This window comes from Myotis myotis, unplaced genomic scaffold (assembly GCF_014108235.1).
Source record: "Myotis myotis isolate mMyoMyo1 unplaced genomic scaffold, mMyoMyo1.p scaffold_m19_p_5, whole genome shotgun sequence".
Classification (NCBI taxonomy): Eukaryota; Metazoa; Chordata; class Mammalia; order Chiroptera; family Vespertilionidae; genus Myotis; species Myotis myotis.
In genome coordinates, this window is record NW_023416357.1 from 33,842,122 (window position 1) to 33,863,936 (window position 21,815).

The 21,815-nt window shown below is 37.3% G+C and overlaps 1 protein-coding gene across 2 annotated transcripts in view; it reads right to left on the reverse strand.

The window, feature by feature from the left end:
• Positions 1–1,464: 1,464 nt before the first annotated feature.
• Positions 1,465–21,815, reverse strand: part of SREK1IP1 (SREK1 interacting protein 1) — a 37,730-nt gene continuing 17,379 nt past the window's right edge. Inside the window, exons 4-5 of one of the 2 annotated variants that reach the window (XM_036311102.1) lie at positions 9,483–9,555; positions 1,465–4,022 (exon numbers count right to left, since the gene is read on the reverse strand). In XM_036311102.1, coding sequence (XP_036166995.1) covers positions 3,779–4,022; positions 9,483–9,555 — 317 coding nt within the window. In that variant the 3' untranslated portion in view covers positions 1,465–3,778. Of the gene's footprint in view, positions 4,023–4,628; positions 5,500–9,482; positions 9,556–21,815 lie in introns of those variants that run through there. The other variant, XM_036311103.1, reaches the window with a different exon arrangement.

A 21,815-nucleotide genomic window follows, 5' to 3' on the forward strand; every position in this document is an offset into this window, starting at 1 on the left:
TCTGAGAAGATGGGAATGTCCTTTCTCTATGTGCATGGTCTGGCAGGGTAGCCACTCCATACTGTGGCTACTGAGCACTTGAAATGTGACCAGTGCAATGGAATACATTTTTATATTTTTAGTTAATTTAAATTTAAATAGCCACATGTGGTTATACTGACATCATAGTTCCAGATGTAACGTCTACTGCCTATTATATTTTATGTTTCAAAAAAGCGCAATTTGGTCAGTGTTTAGATATTAAGATTGCTTAGGGTGCATGGGAAGTCTAGAAGTTAAAACACTACATTACAAAAATTTTCATGTGGTCACAAAAGCCAAGAATTTTCATTTCTTTTTGTGAAAGCATGTATAGCATTTGTGGTACTTCTTGATCTTTTAGCTAGCTTGATTTAAAAGAATTCCAGAAAATCAGCTATCTTAATGCACACGTTAATAATTATATTACTAATTAGATGTTGCCTCTGGTGAAAATAAATGTAGGTTTAGTTAAGGCACTGGTACAGTTCTACTTTTCTGCTCAAGGGGAAGGACACAGGCCATAAATGACATAAGAAGTAGGAAACTTAAGATTCAGGGTCTGCAAAATGCTCATGGTCCCAACTCCTGACCTGTGGGACAGGCATGGGCTGGGTGTGGCTGGATGCCTCCTGGGTGTGCTCTGGGAGACACATCCCAGTCTCGGGCACTGCATATTTTTTTTAAAATATATTTTATTGATTTTTTACAGAGAGGAAGGGAGAGAGATAGAGAGTTAGAAACATCGATGAGAGAGAAACATTGATCAGCTGCCTCCTGCACACTCCCCACTGGGGATGTGCCCGCAACCAAAGTACATGCCCGCAACCAAGGTACATGCCCTTGACCGGAATAGAACCTGGGACCCCTGAGTCCACAGGCTGACGCTCTATCCACTGAGCCAAACAGGTTAGGGCAACACTGCATATTTTTAGAGGAGTTGGGAGAAGACAAATGAGGTCAGAAGACCCTGAGCTTCACAAGTGGGATTAGCGTTATTCAGGCCTAAGAAACCAGTTCTTGAATGCTGGCTGCCCAAGAGGCTTGAATCCCAGCACTAGGACCAGGTGGAGTTCTTGAAGCACTCCCTGTCTAGCCAGGTAACCTGAGGGGGCGCCACAGGGCTCATCCAGTGAACCAACAGGTTGTCTCTGTCACTTGGAAGCAGTTGTGCTTCATAGATTGAGACAAAATATTAAAAACAAGAAGCCTTACAGACAACAGTGTGGTGATGGCCAGAGGGAAAGGTTGGAGGTATCTGGAGGTGGAAAAAGGGGGAGAATGGGAACAGAGAGACTTTGCTTGGGGTGAAGGCCATTTGTTGCAGTGTGATGACGTTTTGTTGTGCTGTACACTTGAAACATATATGGTTTTGTGAAACAATGTCACATCAATAACTTTTTTTTTAAAAAAGCAAGAAAGCTTATCAAATTACAGCACAGCCTGTGCATTTTAAATGATTTATTTGGACATAACAAATACTAACATAGTAACAGAATTTGTCAGTCAAAAATAATCTAAAATAAAATTAAAAACAAAACACATTTCATAGTATGTACATATGCATGAAATTCTGGGGACAGGTCTGATAAAGAATACTGCAGCTTTATGTGTGTTTAGGAGACAAGTCACTGTATGATTTTCGGTAATAAGCAGATCGTAGAAAAGTGGGACTAGAAGAGTACAAATAACAGGACATAAAGATTCTAATCATTTTTATGTGGCCTTCTAATGAGAGCAATTTTATCTTTTAAAACTGGTGGAATTATGAAATAAATGAAACCAAACCCCAATAAGTCATTTCTTTCCTTAAAATTCTGTCATGGTGCCTCAGTGCTTACACATTAGAGTCCAAACTCCCTAAACATGGAACCGAAGACCTCCTCCTTTTGTTCCCGAGAACCTAGATGGGAGTCTGAAATCTTACTTCTTCGGCCTCACAAATTGCTTGTTAATTCTGACACACATACCCCCCAGCCTCCACTGTGGTCTTTGTTCAGTGCCCACTGGTCAGGAACTACCATAACTGCCACCCTCATCCTCAACCAAAATGCACTTCAAGCACGACTTTCCCTAAGGAGCCTCTTCCAACTTCTCCAGAGCTGGTGAAGTACCCCTATGTGTTTCTCTAAACCCACGTTCCGGTCAATTACTGCACTAAAGTGCTGTGTTTCTCCTACCAACTGAATGACGAACGTCTTCAGGGAAGCCAATTAGTCTTTTTAATCTGTGTATTCCCAGTGCTTAGTAGAGTGTTTGCCGTGCCAGGCGATGCAATAAATGTTTGTTGAAGAAAGGCCACGATGGAATTTTTATGAACACTATTAATAACTCTTCAACCTAGTTTAACTGAGGGTGACATAGGGTTCTATAATTTGAGAGTGTTAAGTATAGATACATACAGTCATTTTGCTCATTTACTGATGTTTTGGCCTCGAAGATCAAAAAGCAGGTGAGTATTAAACGTGAAGCACTGGAGAGTCCTCTGAGAGATGTTAGTCAACAGATGATCCAGAGAAAATAGGGAATTGTGTGGGGAGTGGGTCCATCACCCCAGAAGCAGTAGCCTCAAGGTGTTCAGATAATGTGATTATTGATACAGGTCTAAACAAAAATTCTATCTGCATCTAGCAAAAATGGTGCACGTTGGATGGTAAGGATGTGAACCAAATATCAATTATCTGCTTGCAAAAGCTGAATGTGCTTAACAGCAGTATTAATAAATTTGACCTTTATCATTGCAGACTGCTACCTGCTCATCTGTAATAATTTCTAAAATGAACCATATCACCTGAATTTTACTAAAATATCAATACTCATACATTAAGGACTGGAAGGGATCTTAGAGATAACTTGGTACAATATTTTATAGATGAAAAACACCAAGGCCCAGAGAAACTAAAGGACTCTGCTGAAGGTCACATAGGTAGTTAGAAAGTCCAGGACTTTTTGGATTTTTACTACAAAATTGACTTTTCTGCCTGCTAATACTGCCAGAGAGGAAATTTCACTATTTTTTCCCCTAAAATATACTACTGAGATTTGCATTGAAGACCAATAATAATAGTATCACTTTAGAAGAAAATCACTTTAGTAAAAATAAATTTATTTAATTCAGAGGAGGCGTTTCATAAACTATTCTCATATGATAGAAAATTTACCTAAGAATAATTCTAAGATTGTTTCTGGGGGAAAATAATTACCAAGCATTAAAATCTTTCAATTTGCATACCACAGAGTTAATGAGAGCTGAATTTTATGTAACTCTCTGAACCATTATTAATCATGTCACCATGCAGAAACAAATTTAATGAGCCAAATTATAATCTTTACAATTAACAGAATTAAACTTACAAATAACTAAATTAACTCTATTCAGTAAAATTATAATATTAACCACGTTACACACTCAAGAGGATGAGACCATTCTTTTGCATATGGCACTTTCCAATAATTTAAATAAGACCTTTTTTACTTATTTGGTCATTTTGATGCCAAAGAACTATATTTTCAGAAAATACAGATTTCAAAAATACATAAAATACAGCAAAGGAAAAACAAGCCCTTAAAAACCTAATAACTCTGTGTTTCTCTCCAAACAACTGACTGAACTTAATTTAAACAAGGTAATTTCTTTTCATGGCCATATGACTAAATTAGGTATGGAAAAGCTGTAAGTGTGAGAGCTTCCATGGCTGTAATGCGATAGGACAGGGATGTGGGTGCAGCATCCCTAGAAGCTGAGCATGGTAAGCATACGTTAACAGGGGTTGTGAGGCTCCCCAGGCTTACTGAAGTCATGCCAGGTGGGGGTGTTGGGTAAAGAAAGAATCAGTACACCTCTCCGGCCTGTGAGGATACGTGTACTTACCTGATTTCCCCATAATGAGTTCGTCTGTAGCCATGTCTGTAGGTTACCAATTTGAAAACTTACAACTGCACCACAGTGAGGTACCTGCAATCTTTGGTGCTGTGCATTGGTAATGGATTGACTCCTGATGCTGCTACAATAAAAGTATTTAAGTTATTGGGCGTAAGGGATACCCAAATGTTAAGTAAAGTAACTAACACTGATCACTGTGACATTTAAAATGTAAGAAACACTTATATCTACTAATATTGTTTGAAAATGCTTACCCATATAAAATTTCTATTGTTATATAAAGACTTTCATGATGCAACTCCCTGGCTCTTAAATTTTAAAAAGTACAGAATAAAATTCTTAATCCTAAATTTTTATCACTGCTCCTGAGGTTTATGACTGAAGTAAAAGAAACACCCCAAACGGGTCATTTATGAAAGCATTAATTCGGTGTGAAACCTGCTTCAAAACTACAAATTATTTCAGACAAATAAATATATATGTTCACATTTATAAAAATTTTCCACATTACCCATAGAAACAAGTTTCATAAAATTTACATACGGAATACAATAAAAATCAGTTCTAATGAAGATTTCGCTGTCATCTCCTAAAGAGGTCTGTTCTTGAGGTATCACTCTGAGAGATGCCAATATGGCACATTTGTAAAACAAACCAGGAGTCTATTCTAAAAATCCTGCCCAACACAACATTATCTCTATGAGACTAATAGGCTGAACTAGGCTTGTGTTTTTAAACAGGAAGAAATATTTTAATAGTTATAAAAATAAGGAGGCAGGTACTAGAAATGCTGCATGTCATAACACAATGAAACTTTGTTATAAATATTTTCATTATCCTCTTCCATTCATTTAAAAAGTTCTAGTCAAGACCAAGAAATCAGCTTTATCTTCTATGACATCCAAAAAAACCAGAGATTAAAAAACAACAGTAAAGAATATTACTATCTTCATACATTATCATAGGATATAAAAAGCTATTAAATTCATCAGTGTCAAGAGCAAAGCATTATCCCCTATCTCACTGTATCACTGGAAGGTAGACACTTGATTCGGCAATACTCATTAACTGCCAGGTAGATTACCTGTGTTGACCATAGTACAATCAACTTATGAAGTAAAAATACTAGTCAAACATACAGAGACACGGATGCCAAAAATGATGTGTTTGTATGTACAGATATCCATATTGGGGCAGACCTATCAAGTAATAAGACTGATTCATACTTTATAATCATAGTACATTAAAAATATATTGCCAGAGGTTAATGGTCTCATATGTGGAAAATATGTCCATATGAACAAGCCCGTGATTTATTGCAAAGCATAATTATATAGCAAATTCCAAGGAAGGTGAAATGATTTTCAAAACCAAAATTTTAAATTTAGTGGCTTAAAGCCACAGTCTGTTATTTTTTGGAGATTTCAGAAATAGTAGGGGTGGAAGAATGCTTTTCCTTTTTTCTCTTCTTTTTTTCCTTTTTGTGATGTTTCCCCTTTTTTGACTTATTCTTTTTTTCTTTTTTCTTTTCTTTCTTCTGATATTTTTGTTTCTTTGGTTTTGAGGTGTCCTCTTCAGCGGAACTGGATGAATAAGACCTATGGGCAATAATGTATACTGACTGATAACTGCATTTATAGCTGATAGGTAAATTTAAATGGGATTTTATCTGCCTTAAATCCTTCTTGGAGCAAGGAGGGAGTATAAACAATGAACTCAAAATGTGCTCTATATATTTGGATTCTCTTAAAATGCTGAATTTGGAAATTTTACTATTTGGTCACTGAAACTGACAAAACAAATATCTCTATTCTGCTCAACTCTAGTTATATAAGTTTCATATCCTATATAATAAAAGCCTAATATGCTAAGTGTCTGGTCATCTGGCCGTTCAACCAAAGTGTAATATATGCTAATGATATGCTAAGGTCGCTCAACCACTCACTATGACATGCCCTGACCATCAGGGGGCACACAGTCAACTGGTCGACCAGTCGCTATGATGTGCGCGGACCACCAGGAGGCAGACAGTTGACCGGTCGACTAGTCGCTATGATGTTCTCTGACCACGAAGGGGCAGATGCTCTGACTGGTAGGTTAGCTTGCTGCTGGGGTCTGGCTGATCGGGACTAAGCGAGATGGGCTGGACATGCCCTGGAGCCCTCCATGGTCACTCCCTGGCTGGCCAACCTCCTGCATCCCACCCTGGCCCAAATGTGCACTAGTGGGGTCCCTCAGCCTGGCCTGTGCCTTCTTGCAATGTGGGACTCCTTGGGGGATGTCAGAGAGCTGGTTTTGGCCCGATCTCGCAGGCCAGGCCAAGGAACCCCACTGGTGCATGAATTTGTGCACCAGACCTTTAGAAGTTATACATAGTTTTATATAGTTACATAGTTACAGTTTTATACAGCCATAAAAATTATAAATTTGGTGAGGATGAAAACTATTTTTCTGATTTTCAGTTTTTCATCCTATAGTACCCTTCAAAATCTTATAAGGCAAAGTTGCATTTACCAAGCCTTATTATATACACTAGAAGCTCAGTGCACAAAACTTGTGCACAGCTGCGATCCCTAGGCCTGGCCAGTGATAGAAGCGCAAGCGTCTGGTGTGGAAGGGCAGGTCCCAGCTGACCTCTGGGCTGTGGGCAGCACCTGGGCCCCCACACTCCCACGCATCCCCCCTCTGCCTGAGTCTTTGGACCCCCGCCACTGCCTCTGGTCACTGCCTGCGGGGCAATTGGTGAGGTGATCGGGTCCCCGCCTGGCTCCCTCAATGCCTGGGAGCCGGGCGGCGGCCCTGACCCCCACCCCTACTGCTGCCACTGGTCGCCGTCTGTGGGGTGAATGGCGGGGCAATTGGGCCCTGCTCGCACCTGCTTTGGCCTGGCAACGCCCACTCACCTGCTCCACCATCCCGCCACAGTCCTGCTCTCGTTGGGGCCCACTGGGGCTGGCAGCGCCTCCACTGCTGGCTGCTGCCAGTGCTGCATTGCTGATGCCCACCATATTCCACACCGCTCCCTGGTAGTCAGCACATGTCATAGCAAGTGGTCGAACTCCCGGTCGAGGGGATAATTTGCATATTAGGCTTTTATTATGTAGGATAACTCACTTGTATTGCAATAACTTGTTAGCATATTCCATCAATCTTCAACCTTTTTCATCTCATGGTAAAAATACTAATTAGTAAAATTCTGCAGCACACCAAAAATATATATTACTTTTGCTGATCTGACAAAAAAAAATAGGTATAATTTTGATTCATTCACACCGGATGGCTATTGTTGTGTTGACTGTTGTCATTTTTTTAATTGACAATTAAGGAAAAAAAGGTCAGTGCCTCTGATTATATAGTCAGGTGTTGCATGTTTTAAAAATACTGTGGCACTCCAGTTGAAAATTGCTGGCATATTCTTTTAAAAGAGCCACAAAGGAATGCGATTATATAAAAAGGGTTATAATTACATAACTCAGTATAAATGGATAAAAGCTCAAAATTAGCAAAATAAAAGCACTTTTGTTCTTTCTCTTTTTTCTCCCTTTATTTTATTTTTTTCCATTACCCTTTATCCCCCATATACCCTCCTCCACTTCCACCCACTCACGTCCCCCCAGCAGTCACTGCACTGTTGTCCATGTTCATGAGTTCTTTCTTTTTCTTTTTGCTCAATCCCTTCAGTGCTAATTCTTTTGATTTTTTTCAAGTTAAAGTACTTGATTTCTCTAGATCCAGAGTGATAACAGATACATATTTTTATTTAAAAATAATTTTCACTAGTTACAGAAAAGATGCTTTTAAATGAATATTTTATATAAATTAATTATAATGATTTATTATTATACTTTATTTTTCTAATATTACTGTAATACTAAATTGGGGAAAAAAACTATAGAAGTCCTTCCTCTAATATTAAAAAATAAAAAGAAAACAAAAAGTGGAGAAGCCATCTCTTAAGACTTTCTATGAAGTGTGCAACAACCTACCCTTACCCAAACCCCAAATATGTATGACTATACAGGAACTGCATCAATTTAAAATAGGCATCTCAAGAGATAGTTCAGGGATCTAGACATTAGAAGCTAAAACCCAAAACTAAAAAAAACTCCAGAGATTCAAAGAGGAGAAAAGTAAACACATGAGACTACAAGGCTGTTTCTGCAGATTGACTTGTGTGAACTCCCTGACTGCCTGCCTTGATTAGGGACCAGAAGCTCCCCTGGTTCTGTGAGGTTGTATTCCTTTCTCCTCCTTGTCTACTTACTTAAGACTTCTGGCCATTTCCTGAGCTTATTTACATGCATTCTCTTATTTCCTCTTCAACTCTATCATTCTCAACTCTTCCCTGTCATCCTGTTTTAAAGAGCCTGCTTGGCCTTTGGATTCTGCTGAGAGCTTCTTCTCCACCTGCACAGTTTTTGTCTTTTTTGTTCTGGAATCTCATTTTATTTTTTTATTTTATTTTATTTTATTTTATTTATTTTATTTTATTATTTTATTTTATTTTATTGTTGACACTATTACAGATGTTCCCCTTCTTGGTACAGCAACTCTATTAGGTGGCATTATCTCTATTAAGGGTGCCTAGAAAAGTTCATATGATTTCAGCTCTGTCTGAGGTTTGTAAGGCCCAAGATAGAAAAGCCTGAATAAATAATCTGTTACAATAAAACAAGTTTATTAGATTTGGAAGAAAATAATCTAACTTTCCCTATAAGCAAACCACATTGCTGTGGCAAAGCAATAATTCAACAATATACTAGTCAGACTACACAATACACTTGAGGTCTATCTTCCTATTAGTTTTTATATTAAATATTATTTTAACTCCTAATAATTATTCCAATTTATAAAACAGCTGAGGTGTTAAAATGTATATATTAAATGCTCTATAAAAACTACAAAATGACAACACCTGATTTGCAGAATCTGCTGTCAAAGCCAAATTATTATTGCCGAGGGCTTTAAAAAATGTCTGTATGCATATCTTTGTTCTACTATAAATGAAACTGTACTCATTAACCATGGAAAAAGTTGCCACCTAATTCTTTTAATCTATTTCTTTAACCAGTTAATTGTTAAAAAAATTGCTATAAAAATTCATAAGTGGCTGATGAAGGTTTTGAAAGACTTGAAGGAATTTTTAGCATGACAAGTGAGTATATAAATCCTATTAATAAATTAATATCTAGGCATGGCAATGATATTTTGAAAATACAAATATTTAAGCTCCCACCTCATACAAATGAGGAGAAAATATATATGTGAAGAAGTTAGACTTATATTCCTTTAAAAGATTAGCTGATGTTCTAAAACTCAAAATTCTTTAATATATAAAAGAAGGGGAGGGGTGTTCCTTATTTATATCTTGATTTGCTCCAAGAAGAATATTTAAGGTGGCTAAATGCTGACTTTATTTTTGATTCCTGAAATGAATGACTTTTAATATTTCACTAAGACAATTGAGTATCTAACTTCTACTAAGAAAAAAATGTTAAATAAACTGGACTATACAGGAAAAAAAATTGTAATCCATCCTGGATTCACAGTCCTACTTTAAAAAAATGATGTTAAAAAATACCTTTTCCTTTTTTTTTTCAACTTGATTTTCTCTTTGCTTTTTGCTTTTTTCTTCTCCTCTTCTTCATTTATTCCTGTGTGTTGAGAGGAAAGAATCAGGTCACTATGGGTCCAAATAATATAGTATGTACACATTTTTAAATTTTGGTTGTTGGTTGATGATTTCACTCATTAGGATATTGCACTTTTCTTGTAACAATTGCCCCTTTCTTAAATTTTTTAAATTGAAGTATAATTGACATAACACTATATTACCTTCAGGTGTACAACATACTGATTCAATAATTTAATATATTGCAAATCAATCACCACAATAAATGTAGCTTACATCTGTCACCATATATAATTACAAAAATATTGTGGGTTTTTTTTGATGAAAACATTTAAGATCTAATCCCTTACCAATTCTCAAATGTACCATACAGTAATAAACTAGAGTCACTGTGCTGTAAATTACATCCCCATGATTTACTTATTCTATAATTGGAAATTTGTACCTTTTGACCTCCTTCACCTATTTTGCCCCCACCCCCAGCCCTGCCTCTGGCAATCATCAATCTGTTCTCTGTATCTATGACCTTAGCTTTTTTTCTTTTTATCACACATACAAGTGAGATTATACTGTATTTGTATTTCTCTCTCTGACTTATTTTGCTTATCATAAGGCCTGCATTATTTTTATTATATGCTTTTAATAAAAATTTCAAATACTATTAAGTATATTGAGTAAAAGTATTTTAATGTTAATTCCTATAGCAAATCAATTTTTGATGGGCACCATTCCAGGCCTTAAAAAACAAAATGATACAATCAAGTATAGTATTAAAATTTTCTTTTACAAACAAAATTGGGATTGTGGGATCCTAGGATCATGGGACAATAACAATAGACTTAATATTTATGCCATTGGTGTTCTAGAAGGAGAGAATACATACTGTTAGGAGAGGATATAGGGAAAGAAAGGAAAGTAAGGTTTCCACATTTTACTTAAACTGGTAAAGTGACAATACAAGTAGACTGATAAATTATGTATATCCAATACCTGGAGTAACCACTAAAAATACTATACAAAATACCACAGAAAAATTTAAAAACACCATGATATATTCAAGGACACTAGATGAATCAACATGGAATTCTATAAGTGTTCAAGTGACACTAGATAAATCAAATCAAATTTTTTTAGAATTATAGATAATTATAGATAATTATATAGAATTATATAATATATAGAATTATGTATAGAATTATAGATAATTCTAAAAAAATGTTCAGGTAACCCTCAGGAAGGCAGGGAAAATAAAAAAAAATGCAAAACAGAGAGAAGAAATAATAAAATGACAATTATCCTTAACATATACATAATTACATTAACTTTTAAAAAGGATACCAATTAAAAGAAATTGACAGAGTTGATTGAAAAATATGACCCATATGCATAACATCTATAAGACTTTCACCTACAATTATAATAACACTAGTGGCCTGGTGCACGAAATTCGTGCACACTGAAAGTAAATTAATTAGAAGAAATATTTTAATATCGCTATTCGCCCTTTCTCTATAATAGAAGTGTCAACCAAATTCATGATCGACAATCACAGATGGAAACACATGCATGCGACTGGCGCCAGCGAGAGCTTTATATGTACTGAGCATGCACGAGTCACCTTAGCCCTTTATAGATATAGAATAAACTGGCTTAATTTGACCTGCTTTCTGATGTAGCTAAACTTTCTTCAGCCCAGTGAAGCACCCCAACTTCTCTTTCAGGTAATTTTCAGCAACGTAGCAGTAAATATCAACACAAAGATTATTATTATAGATCACGCAGGGAGAACAAAGGGTAAAATATTTAACTGCAGCAGTGTTTGTATTTGACAAAATTCTGTGCTGTGAGAAAACCTGAAGTCATTTTCAAGGTCCACCATTTCTTACTTCTTTTCAGTCAGGTCAAGTTTCTAAACTTTCTAAATCTCCATTTTCTGGCTAATGAAAAGAAAATAGGATTCCACCGAGTCTCCTATCTACCTACTCCAGGACTTTTGTGAGGATCAAATGAGATGAGGCACGTGAAAACGCTTCACAGATATTTGGTTACAGTGTGAAATGTTTGCACCTGGCTATAAAGCAAGTTGTGTTCCTGGGCTGAAGAAACTGCAAGGAGGCTAGTCGTCACTAGGGAGAGGAAGCCGGGTGTTGCTAGGTGATATCATTACCTGGATGGACACTTAGCATATTAGTCTTTTATATATAACTAGAGGCCCAGTGCATGAAAATTTGTGTACTGGGAGGGTGGGTCCCTCAGCCCTGCCTGCCCCTTCAACCAGCCGATCAGGGGAAGGCACCGCCCCCATCACCCTCTCACTGCTGCTGCCTCTGACCTCCCTCTGTGGGAGGCAACTGGACCGATCAGGGAAAGGTGACGCCCCCATGACGCTGCTGCTGTTGCCACTGCCGGCCGCTGAGGTTGCCTGAGCCTCAACCCGGCCCTCGCAGCAGCAGCTGTTGCAGCTTTGTCTGGAAGGACGTCTGGTCCAATTAGCATATTACCCTTTTATTAGTATAGATAACATAAGTACATTGAAAGTGAAAGAATAGAAATGTATATGCCACACAAACATTCCCAAAGGAAAGCTAAAGTGGTTTTATTAATATCAGATAAAAATTGACTACAGAGCAAAGAAAATCACCAGTGTGAGAGAGAGACATTATATAATGATAAAAGTTTCAACTCACCTATAAGCAATTCTAAATGTGTACAGGCCAAACAACAGAGCTGAAAAATACATGAAGCAAATCTGATAGACTTGAAAGGAGAAACAGAGAAATCCACATTGGTAGTTAGAGACTTCAACACCCCTGTCTCAACAATTGATAGGAACTCTACAAAAAGTCAAAGATAGAGAAGAACTCAACACCACCATCCATCAACAGAATCTAAACCACCTTTAAAAAACATTCCACCTGGCAAGAGTAAAATACACATTTTTTTCCAAGTGCCTACAGAAAATAGACCAAGACAGAATACATCCTGGGCCACAAAGCAAACCTCACCAAACTTAAAGGAACTGAAATCACACAGAATATGTCTTGCACAGTGGATTCAAATGAGAAATCAGTAACAAAGATAACAGGAAAATCTCCAAATACTTGGAAACAAAAGAACATACATAATCCATTGGGCAAAGAGAAAATCTCAAGAAAATTAAGAAAATACATTGAACCAAATTAAACTGAAATATAATATATCAAAATTTGTGCAATCCAGTGCTGAGAGGGAAAGTTATACCACTAAATGCTTACAAAAGAAAAGGAGAAAAGTCTCAAATTGATATTCTAAGTTTCCATCTCAAAAACCTAGGGGGAAAAACTAAATAAACCCAAAGCCAGTAGAAGAAAATAATAAAGAACAGGAATTAAAAACAAGAAAAAATGAGAAGACACAAATTACCAATATCAGGAATAAAACAGGGGACATCACTAGACACTACAGAAACCAAAAGCATAAGTGAATACTGTTAACAACTCTATAAACATAAATTTAACAACTTAGACAAAATAAACTCCTTTTAAAAATTAAAAGACACAAATTGCCACTAGTCTAAGATGAAGTAGGTCATTTCAATAACCCTTTAACTATTAAGGAACTTGAAATTGTAACAAAAAACTCCCAAAAAGGAAATCTCCAGGCTTAGATAACTTCACTAAAGAAGTCTACCAAACATTTAAAAAAGAAATAACACCAATTTTACACAATCTTATCCAAAATATAAAAGAGAAGAAAACTCTTCTTACTATTTTAAGAAACAAATGTTCTGAGGGAGTTTTAATAAGTAAATTCAACAGCTTAGGTAAGATGGACATGTGAAAGATACAAAGCACCAAACTTTCAAAAGAAAAGAAACTGAGTGGCTCCATGTATTAAAGTAGTTAAATGTTCAGTGTTAGGACTTTCAGCAAAGAAATCCTGGCTGCTTTCATGAATTTACCAAAATTGGCTGCCTCCTGCACGTCCCTCTGATACCATAATCAGACTAAAATAGCATATAGTAAGAAAACTACAGACCAACATACCCCATGAATATAAATGCAAACATTCTTAAGAAAATATCAGCAAGTAAAATTCATGTATGTATCTCCTTATTGCATGGCTAGAATTTCCACTACAATGTTGAATAGAAGTGGTAGGAGTGATATCTTTGGTTTGTTCCTTACATTATGAAAACATTCAGTCTTTTATCATTAAGTATGATATAATCTTTCAGTTTTTTTTTTAAAATATATTTTATTGATTTTTTACAGAGAGGAAAGGAGAGAGATAGAGAGTTAGAAACATCGATGAGAGAGAAACATCGATCAGCTGCCTCCTGCACACCTCCCACTTGGGACGTGCCCGCAACCCAGGTACATGCCCCTGACCGGAATCGAACCTGGGACCCTCCAGTCCGCAGGCCGACGCTCTATCCACCGAGCCAAACCGGTTTCGGCAATTTTTCAGTTTTTTTAAAAGACATTATTTATTAGGATGATGAAATTCCCTAGTTTGCTAAGAATTATTTTTATCAGAAATGTACAATGGACTTCCTCAAATAATTTCTGAAAATATTGTAATTATCATATAATTGTTCTTTTTTCCATCTGTTAAAAATGGCAAATTACATCGACTGATTTTTATGTGACTAAATCTCATATTCCTGGGATACACTATACTTGGTCGTAACATTATTTTTACATATTGTTGAATTCAATTTGTTAAAATTCTTTTAATTGCTTAAAATTCTGTGTGTCTATATTTATGAGAGTCTACTTTTCTTGTAGTGCCTTTATCTGGGTTTGCTATCAGGGTAATGCTTGTCTTAAAAACTGAGTTAGAAAGTATTCCCTTCTCTTTGATTTTTAAAATATTTGACGTAAAAATTGTATTATTTTTCCTTTAAATGTTTGGTAAATTCATGAAAGCAGCTGGGATTTCTTTGCTGAAAGTCCTAACACTGAGCATTTAACTACTTTAATAAATGGAGCCGCTCAGTTTCTTTTCTTTTGAAAGTTTGGTGCTTTGTATCTTTCACATGTCCATCTTACCTAAGTTGTTGAATTTACTTATTAAAACTCCCTCAGTATCTGTATAATCTGTAGTATTGTCATTCCTTTAATTACTGATATTCGTAATTTATGACTTTTTAAAAAATATTTTTATTGATTTCAGAGAGGAAGAGAGAGGGAGAGATAGAAACATCAATGATGAAAGGGAATCTTTGATTGGCTGCCTCCTGCACGTCCCCCATTGGGGACCCAGCCTGCAATGCTGGCATGTGCCCTGACCACGAATCAAACTGTGACCTCCTGGTTCATAGGTTGACGCTTAACCACTGAGCCACGCCAGTTGGGCATATGACTTTTTTTAATCTGATCTGTTTGGATAATAATTTTTCAATTTTACATATCTTTTCAAAGAACCAGCTTTTTAATTCACTGATTTTCTCTACTGTTTTTCTACGTTCCATTTCCTTATATTATCTCTCTTATTTCATTTCCTCTGCCTGTTTCTGGGTTCCATTGACTCTTCTTTTCTTGTGCATTACAGTAGAAGCTGAAAGTCATAACTTTGAGGGCTTTTCTTCTTTGCTATCACAGGCAATTAGTGCTAAAATGTGCCTCTAAGTACAGCTTTAGGGGCATCACATAAATTGTATATTGTATTTATATTTTCATTAATTTCAAAATATTTTCTAACTAGAGGTCCGGTGCATGAAATTCGTGCATGTGTGTGTGGGGGGGAATATCCCTCAACCCAGCCTGCACCCTCTCCAATCTGGGACCCCTCAGGAAACCCCTCAGGGGTTGGCAGTTGGACATCCCTCTCACAATCCGGGACTGCTGGCTCCTAACTGCTCACCTGCCTGCCTGCCTGATTATCCTGAACCGCTTCCGCCTGCCGGCCTGATCGCCCCCTAACTGCTCCCCTGCCGGCCTGATTGACGACTAACTGCTCCCCTGCTGGCCTGATTGCTCCCAATTGCCGCCCCCCTGCTGACCCGATGGCCCCCAACTGCCTTCCCCTGCCAGGAACTGATCGCCCCCAACAGCCCTCCCCTGCCGACCCGAATGCCCCCAGCTGCCCTCCCCTGCCAGCCTGATGGCCCACAACTGCCCTCCCCTGCCGCGACCCGCCTCCTCTACTGGAACCCGCCACCTCTGCGCGAGGTGGCAGAGACTCTGGGACCTGCCTCCTCTGCGCCTCACAGAGCCGCGGGACCCCCAGCCCTCACCACGTGGAGCGGCTGCTGGGCCCTGCCTCCGCTGTGCATGTGGCCATTTTGTGGCAGCCATCTTGTGGCAACATCGTGCAAGGGTGTCACATGAGGGCATGATGCCACCTAGGCTTTTATTATAGAGGATTTCCTTTTGCTTTTTTGCTTTGGCCTGTGGGTTATTTAGAAGCATATTAAATTACAAATATTTGGAAAATTTCCAGGAAGCTATCTGTTACTGATTTCTAATTTAATTTTCTTGTGGTTAGAGAATATGCTTTGCATAACTTGAATTGTTTAAAATTATTGATACTTGATTTATAGCACAGAATAAGGTCCACCTTGGTAGATGTTCTGCGTGCACTTAAAAAAAAGGACATTCTGCTGTTGTTTGGTAAGGTTAAACAGGCCAAGCTGGTTGACAGTGTTATTCGTCTTCTATATACTTTATGATTTAATGTCTACTTGTTCCATCAATTATTGAGAAAGGTGTGTTGAAATCTCCAACTATAATTGTGGATTTGTGTACCCACAAAAATTTTCCCTGGGAATTCTATCAGTGGTTTGCTTCATATATTTTAAATTTTGTTTTTAGGTGCATAAACAGTATTTTTATGTTTTCTTGATTAACTAAGCCTTTTATCATTAGGGAAAAAAACTATCTTTATCCATAGTAACATTCTTTTTTTGAAATCTGCTTGATCTGACATTTAATAGTCACTTTAGCTGTTTCTTGAATAGCTGTCTTTTTTTTTTTTTGTAGTTACAATAAGTTCGGAATGATTAATTGTAAAAATGCCCCAACACTTCCCCCCCAAAAAAGGTTGAGTAACTAAGCAAATAAAACAATAGGTATGGGAATAATTACCTCATCCACTTAGGAATGATGGATAACTAGCCCACTGACTAGATTATATAGAGAAATTAGTTCTAATAGAAACAAAACAATCCTAGAATTCAATAAGTACTTATACAGAGCCATCTACCCTTAGGAACAACCAGTACTGACAGTAGGATATGAGAATCCAAGCACTGAAGACAAAAGTTTATTTTAGAGAATTCAGTGTTTCTGTACTACCACTCTTAAAACTATTCCACGTCTATTTATTGAGGTTCTTTCTGAGACAGAATGTCGAAATGTACACAAGCATAGCAGGGAGAAAAATTTAAGGTTTTGCATAATAATAATTTCTTAGAAAATTATCAACCAACCTTTGGAATACAAAATAGAAGGCAAAAAGATCCTGTGTACATTACCACTTAAATTTTGTAATGATCAACAACAGTGGGGGTCTCTTATGTAACATACAGGAGTCGGAGGTTAGGATCCAGTGCTTACACATATATTTGGGATAGAATGCAAGATCCATCCTAGTAGTACAAGCTGGCTCAGCTACTAGATCTTTGTGTGTATATCCGTCACCAGCTACTTTTAAATACCTGAGTAGGCAGTTCCAAACCTAGACCCATTAATCTAAATTTCTCATTCCCTCTTGTATCTTCCAACTACTTAACAAATATCTTTTAGAGCTGAACCAAATATAGGCTTTACTCCAATTATTGTGTGAATTCATTTAAGCCTATCTTTACAAAGCTTGAAGCCACCGTTGTAAGTCATTCATCTGAATCTGATTTCAGCAGGAAAAGGAGAGAGACAATTATGGCAAAATGCAAATACTTATGTAGTTTTCAGTGTCAACCATCTTTAAATAAAATCAAGTATAAATTTAACATAAAACTCTCTTAAACAAACAAACCAAACCAAAAAAGGCCCCAAAACCAAAATTTGTCAAAATACATTACTTTTCTGTACTAAACAAAAGAATATAAAAAATATTAAGGGATGAAATATGAGAGAACTATTTCCTAATACCAGGCAAACTGCTGATTAATATTAAATAACACTAGATTAAACAGAGTATGGAAAATCCATACACTTGAATTTCTTGGATCCTTTGTAAATACTGAAATTCTTTTACCTTGACTTTATATATACTGTAACATAAATAGGTTTTTAGATATTTCTACCATATACAATTCCAAAGTTTCTTCAGGAAGTTCAAAACACAGTGTAAAGTTTTCACAAGCTTCCTGAAGAACTGTAGTGCTACTAGACAACAAGCATGCTCACACTTTGATCCTTGCTATATATTGGTTGAGCTTTCCCTGTTCATAACACCAGTAATATAATTTTCTATGGGGGCACAGGTCCCAGGTTGTTATTGTATAATAGGTAACAATGCTTGTTCCTGTCCATGCTAAGTCCTCCTCTCACATTCTTTAATTGCATCAAAAATTATATTTGTCATTTAGAATTATATTTGTTTTAAATGAAAGATATTAAGATATTAAATGCATTGGAAAATATGCACTATAATAGAAGCAAATATCTACAATAATAAAAGTTTAATATGCTAATTAGACTGGACAGCCAGACGACCTTCCGAACGAAGGTCCGGGGCTGCGAGGGCCAAGGCAGCCACTGCAGCTGCGAGGGCCAAACCCCTTGCACAAATTTCGTGCATCAGGCCTCTAGTATATATCTATAGAGGCAAAATAGAAAATAGAACTTCCATAAAAATAAGTTCTGAGTCTTGTTTTTTAGGTGACATTTCTCTCTCTATCCCCTTTCATGGCTATTTCATAAAAGCAGAACAACTAAGAATTCTTTGCTTTCTCCTGGTTCACTATTTTTATTGTTATTAAAACAAACAAACACACAAAAACCTTACCATATTCAAGATAGTTGGTACAAGAGCTCTCTATCTCCAAGGACCAAAGTAAGGGTGATGTGGGATGAGCACTCACACTCAACAAGTCAGTGTTTCATCCTCACCCCTTTAGAGATCTGAGCCATATCAGAAAGTTATCAATGGAACTAAGCACCACGACCTGTACACCCTCTTCCTCTGTGTACTCAGGAACCAACCTATTGTTTATTCGGGTAGGGCTGGGTCACTGGGTAGTAATAGGTGACTATGAAATAAATATGGATCCTTTTTATAATACTTTATTATTGGAATCTGCATGATATACTGAAATGAGCACTGTTCTGAGCGGAAGTCACTACACTTGGAAACAAGTTCTGAGCCTTTAACCAACCATGGGCAAGCATCTTAGAAGGATAAAAAAAAAACTAGATGGAGTCCATCATTCTCAATGTGAGGTTGGAGGAAAGCTGATTCTAATAAGGAAAGTTTACCAACTACTTCTTATCCTGGCGTAGTATGTTAATCCCTTCTCCTTCCTCCGAGGGTGGATTTGTCCCACTGATTAAACAATCACCTCTAGAATAAACCACCCCACTATTTATGTTTTTTATCCTTCCAGACTGATGTGATGAGGGAAAAAATGGTCAAGAAGCAAGAGCCTAGATCAGGGGTCCTCAAACTACGGCCCGCAGGCCACATGCAAATACAAATATTGTATTTGTTCCCATTTTGTTTTTTTTACTTCAAAATAAGATATGTGCAGTGTGCACAGGAATTTGTTCATAGTTTTTTTTTAAACTATAGTCCGGCCCTCCAACGGTCTGAGGGACAGTGAACTGGCCCCTGTTTAAAAAGTTTGAGGACCCCTGGCCTAGATGATCATTAAGTTTGGAGAGCAGCATGTTAGAATGAAAAGAGTGTCAGGAAACCTGGACCATGATTCTGGCTTTACTGTGACCAGTTAGTGATTTGGCGAAGTTACTTGTTCTTAATTTATTTTTCTTTAAAACTAGGTGTTTAAACTTGTGTTCTCTAAGTTCCTTCTTAATTCTAAAATTTTATGCATTTATTTTTTAAAAAAATAGGGCAGTGAAGATCAAGCATGTCAAACTCGAAGGCTAACACGGGCCAAATAAACTAGGCATGGGGTCCGAGGGCTGCAAGTTTGACATGCTTGGTGTAGATGGATGGGGTAGAAACTGCCCTTGTGGAATGGACAAGCTTAAGCTTTCTCTCCTAGAAACTTCTGTTCCGCTCCAAGGTGATTTGGCCGCTCTGTGTCTGGGACCTCCCTGTTCCAACATCCCAGGCATTCCCTTCTTCTCTCTTCTGTTTCCCTTGTTCCATGTCTTCCTTTTTGGGGTCTACTCCCTTATTTTGACAGATAACAGCTTACAAGTATTGCTTTAGAGAAGTACAAAGCTATTCTGACTCCTGATCCTTTACCTGTGACCTGTTTTGGCCCTGGCTCCAAAAAGTTTGAGTTATATTCTCCTTGTTTCCTATGGTATAAGTTTCACAATGGTGTGCCTCTGTATGGGTCTATTTTTAATACTGTGTTTGGTACTTATTGAATCTTTTCATCTGAAAACTAATGTCCTTCAGTTCTTAGAAATATTTTTTGTTTTCTCTTTCTGGGACTCATTGAATAAAGTATTTCCTAGACATATCCTTCAGTTGTCTTATTTTTATTCTCATTTTGCTCTTTCTAAGATTACATCATCTTTATCTTTCTGCTTTATCACATTTTATGCCTGCTTCTTTTTTAATTTCTAAAAGTTCTTTTGTTGTTTTTGTCCATGAAACTGGATATTAATTATTTCTCTTAGGTTTTCTCCTCCCTTCACAGACTGGATTCTTCAAGTTGATGTTTTTGTTTGTTGGATTTGGTATTTTTATTTTATGCTGGAGTCTTTCCTCAGAAATGTAGTGCTCCTTGGTGGTCTAAAAAGCTGAGTGGAAGCTTTCAGCAAGCAAAGCTTAGAAACCTGGATTTCCTGGGAATCTGGCTCGGGCCACGTCCTTGAAGAATCCTAGATGTCAGTATCTTTATTACTTTCCCCTTAGAGTAGGCAGAGTTCCCAGGGAAGAATCTTCAAATCTTACACTTAGGTGATATACTAGTATATCTGGGAACCAAACAGGTGAAGATGGCTGAAAGGTTCTCACCACTCAGTACCTATGCTTAGCTTATGTTTCCCTCTGTGTTTGGGCTACCCCTGTTTAAGGACCCTTTGTCTTATGCTGTCTAGAAAATGGCCTTAGAATAGTCTGTGAGGTGATGGAGGAAAGCAAGCCATCCAGCTTCACAGAGCAGGGAAGGGAATTGAGTATCTAACTGCTTCAGCTTTTTACCAACCCTGTTTTTAGCCTTATATAATTCCTCAGTTACAAAGGTACCTCATTAGCAAGTCTTTGGAGGGATTTGGAGTGTGTGTCAGGTTACTTTTCAGCTTTCCACACTGTTAAGGATATATCTTTCTCAAGTATACAGTCTGTCAACACTAATACACCTGCTTTTCAGCAAAATTTTGTTACTACTGCTTCCTATCCTATTTTCTTTGCCCTTGTCGATTTATGTCTTTTAAAAAAAATTCTTTTACTGTCATTTCAGTGATGCTACAGTAGGGAACAAATGTAAGCGTGTGCATTCAGGGCTGTCTTTACCCCGCAGCTGTACGTACTCCTATGCAATGTCCCTCTCATTTGCCCTCTTTGCCTTCTCACTTGCTCCACTACCCCGGCGCATTTGATCTCTCCAGTTACTTTCATTGGCTATAATATGGAAAGCTGAAAATTTTTAAAGTGTTTATTGTTATCTGGTGATCTAAAACGAGCTTCACTTTTTGTATTTCTCTTATCCCATGCCTAAATCCATATTCAAATAAATTGCATTTTGCTACTGTAGTTCACAAAGCATTTTCACATACATTTTATTTCTAAAAACCTCACTGCAAGGATGGGAGAGAAATGCTTAAACAGTAGGTCTGTAATCTCTCTTCTCTTTGAGGGGGAAGAAGAGGATGCCTCCAGGAAAGAAATTTCTTTACACACATGCTAATTACAGACCTTCTGGGAACAAATGAATGGTACTTGCTAGCAAGAGAACCCTTTTAGGAAGAAGGGAGTGATTTAAATAACAGAAACTTATTTTCTCACAGTCTGAAAGCTAGAAGTCCATGCTCAAGCTGTTGGCAAGAGAATCCTTATTTACAGACTGCTTATAGCAGGATGCACTGGCTTTGCTAGGATTGCTTATGATTAATAATCCTGGAACCTATGGATTTAGAGGGCCTGGTTCCCTGAAAAATGCAGGTGTTTCATGATAAAATGACTTCCTTTTGTGTAAGTACTTAGAAACGTCTTATG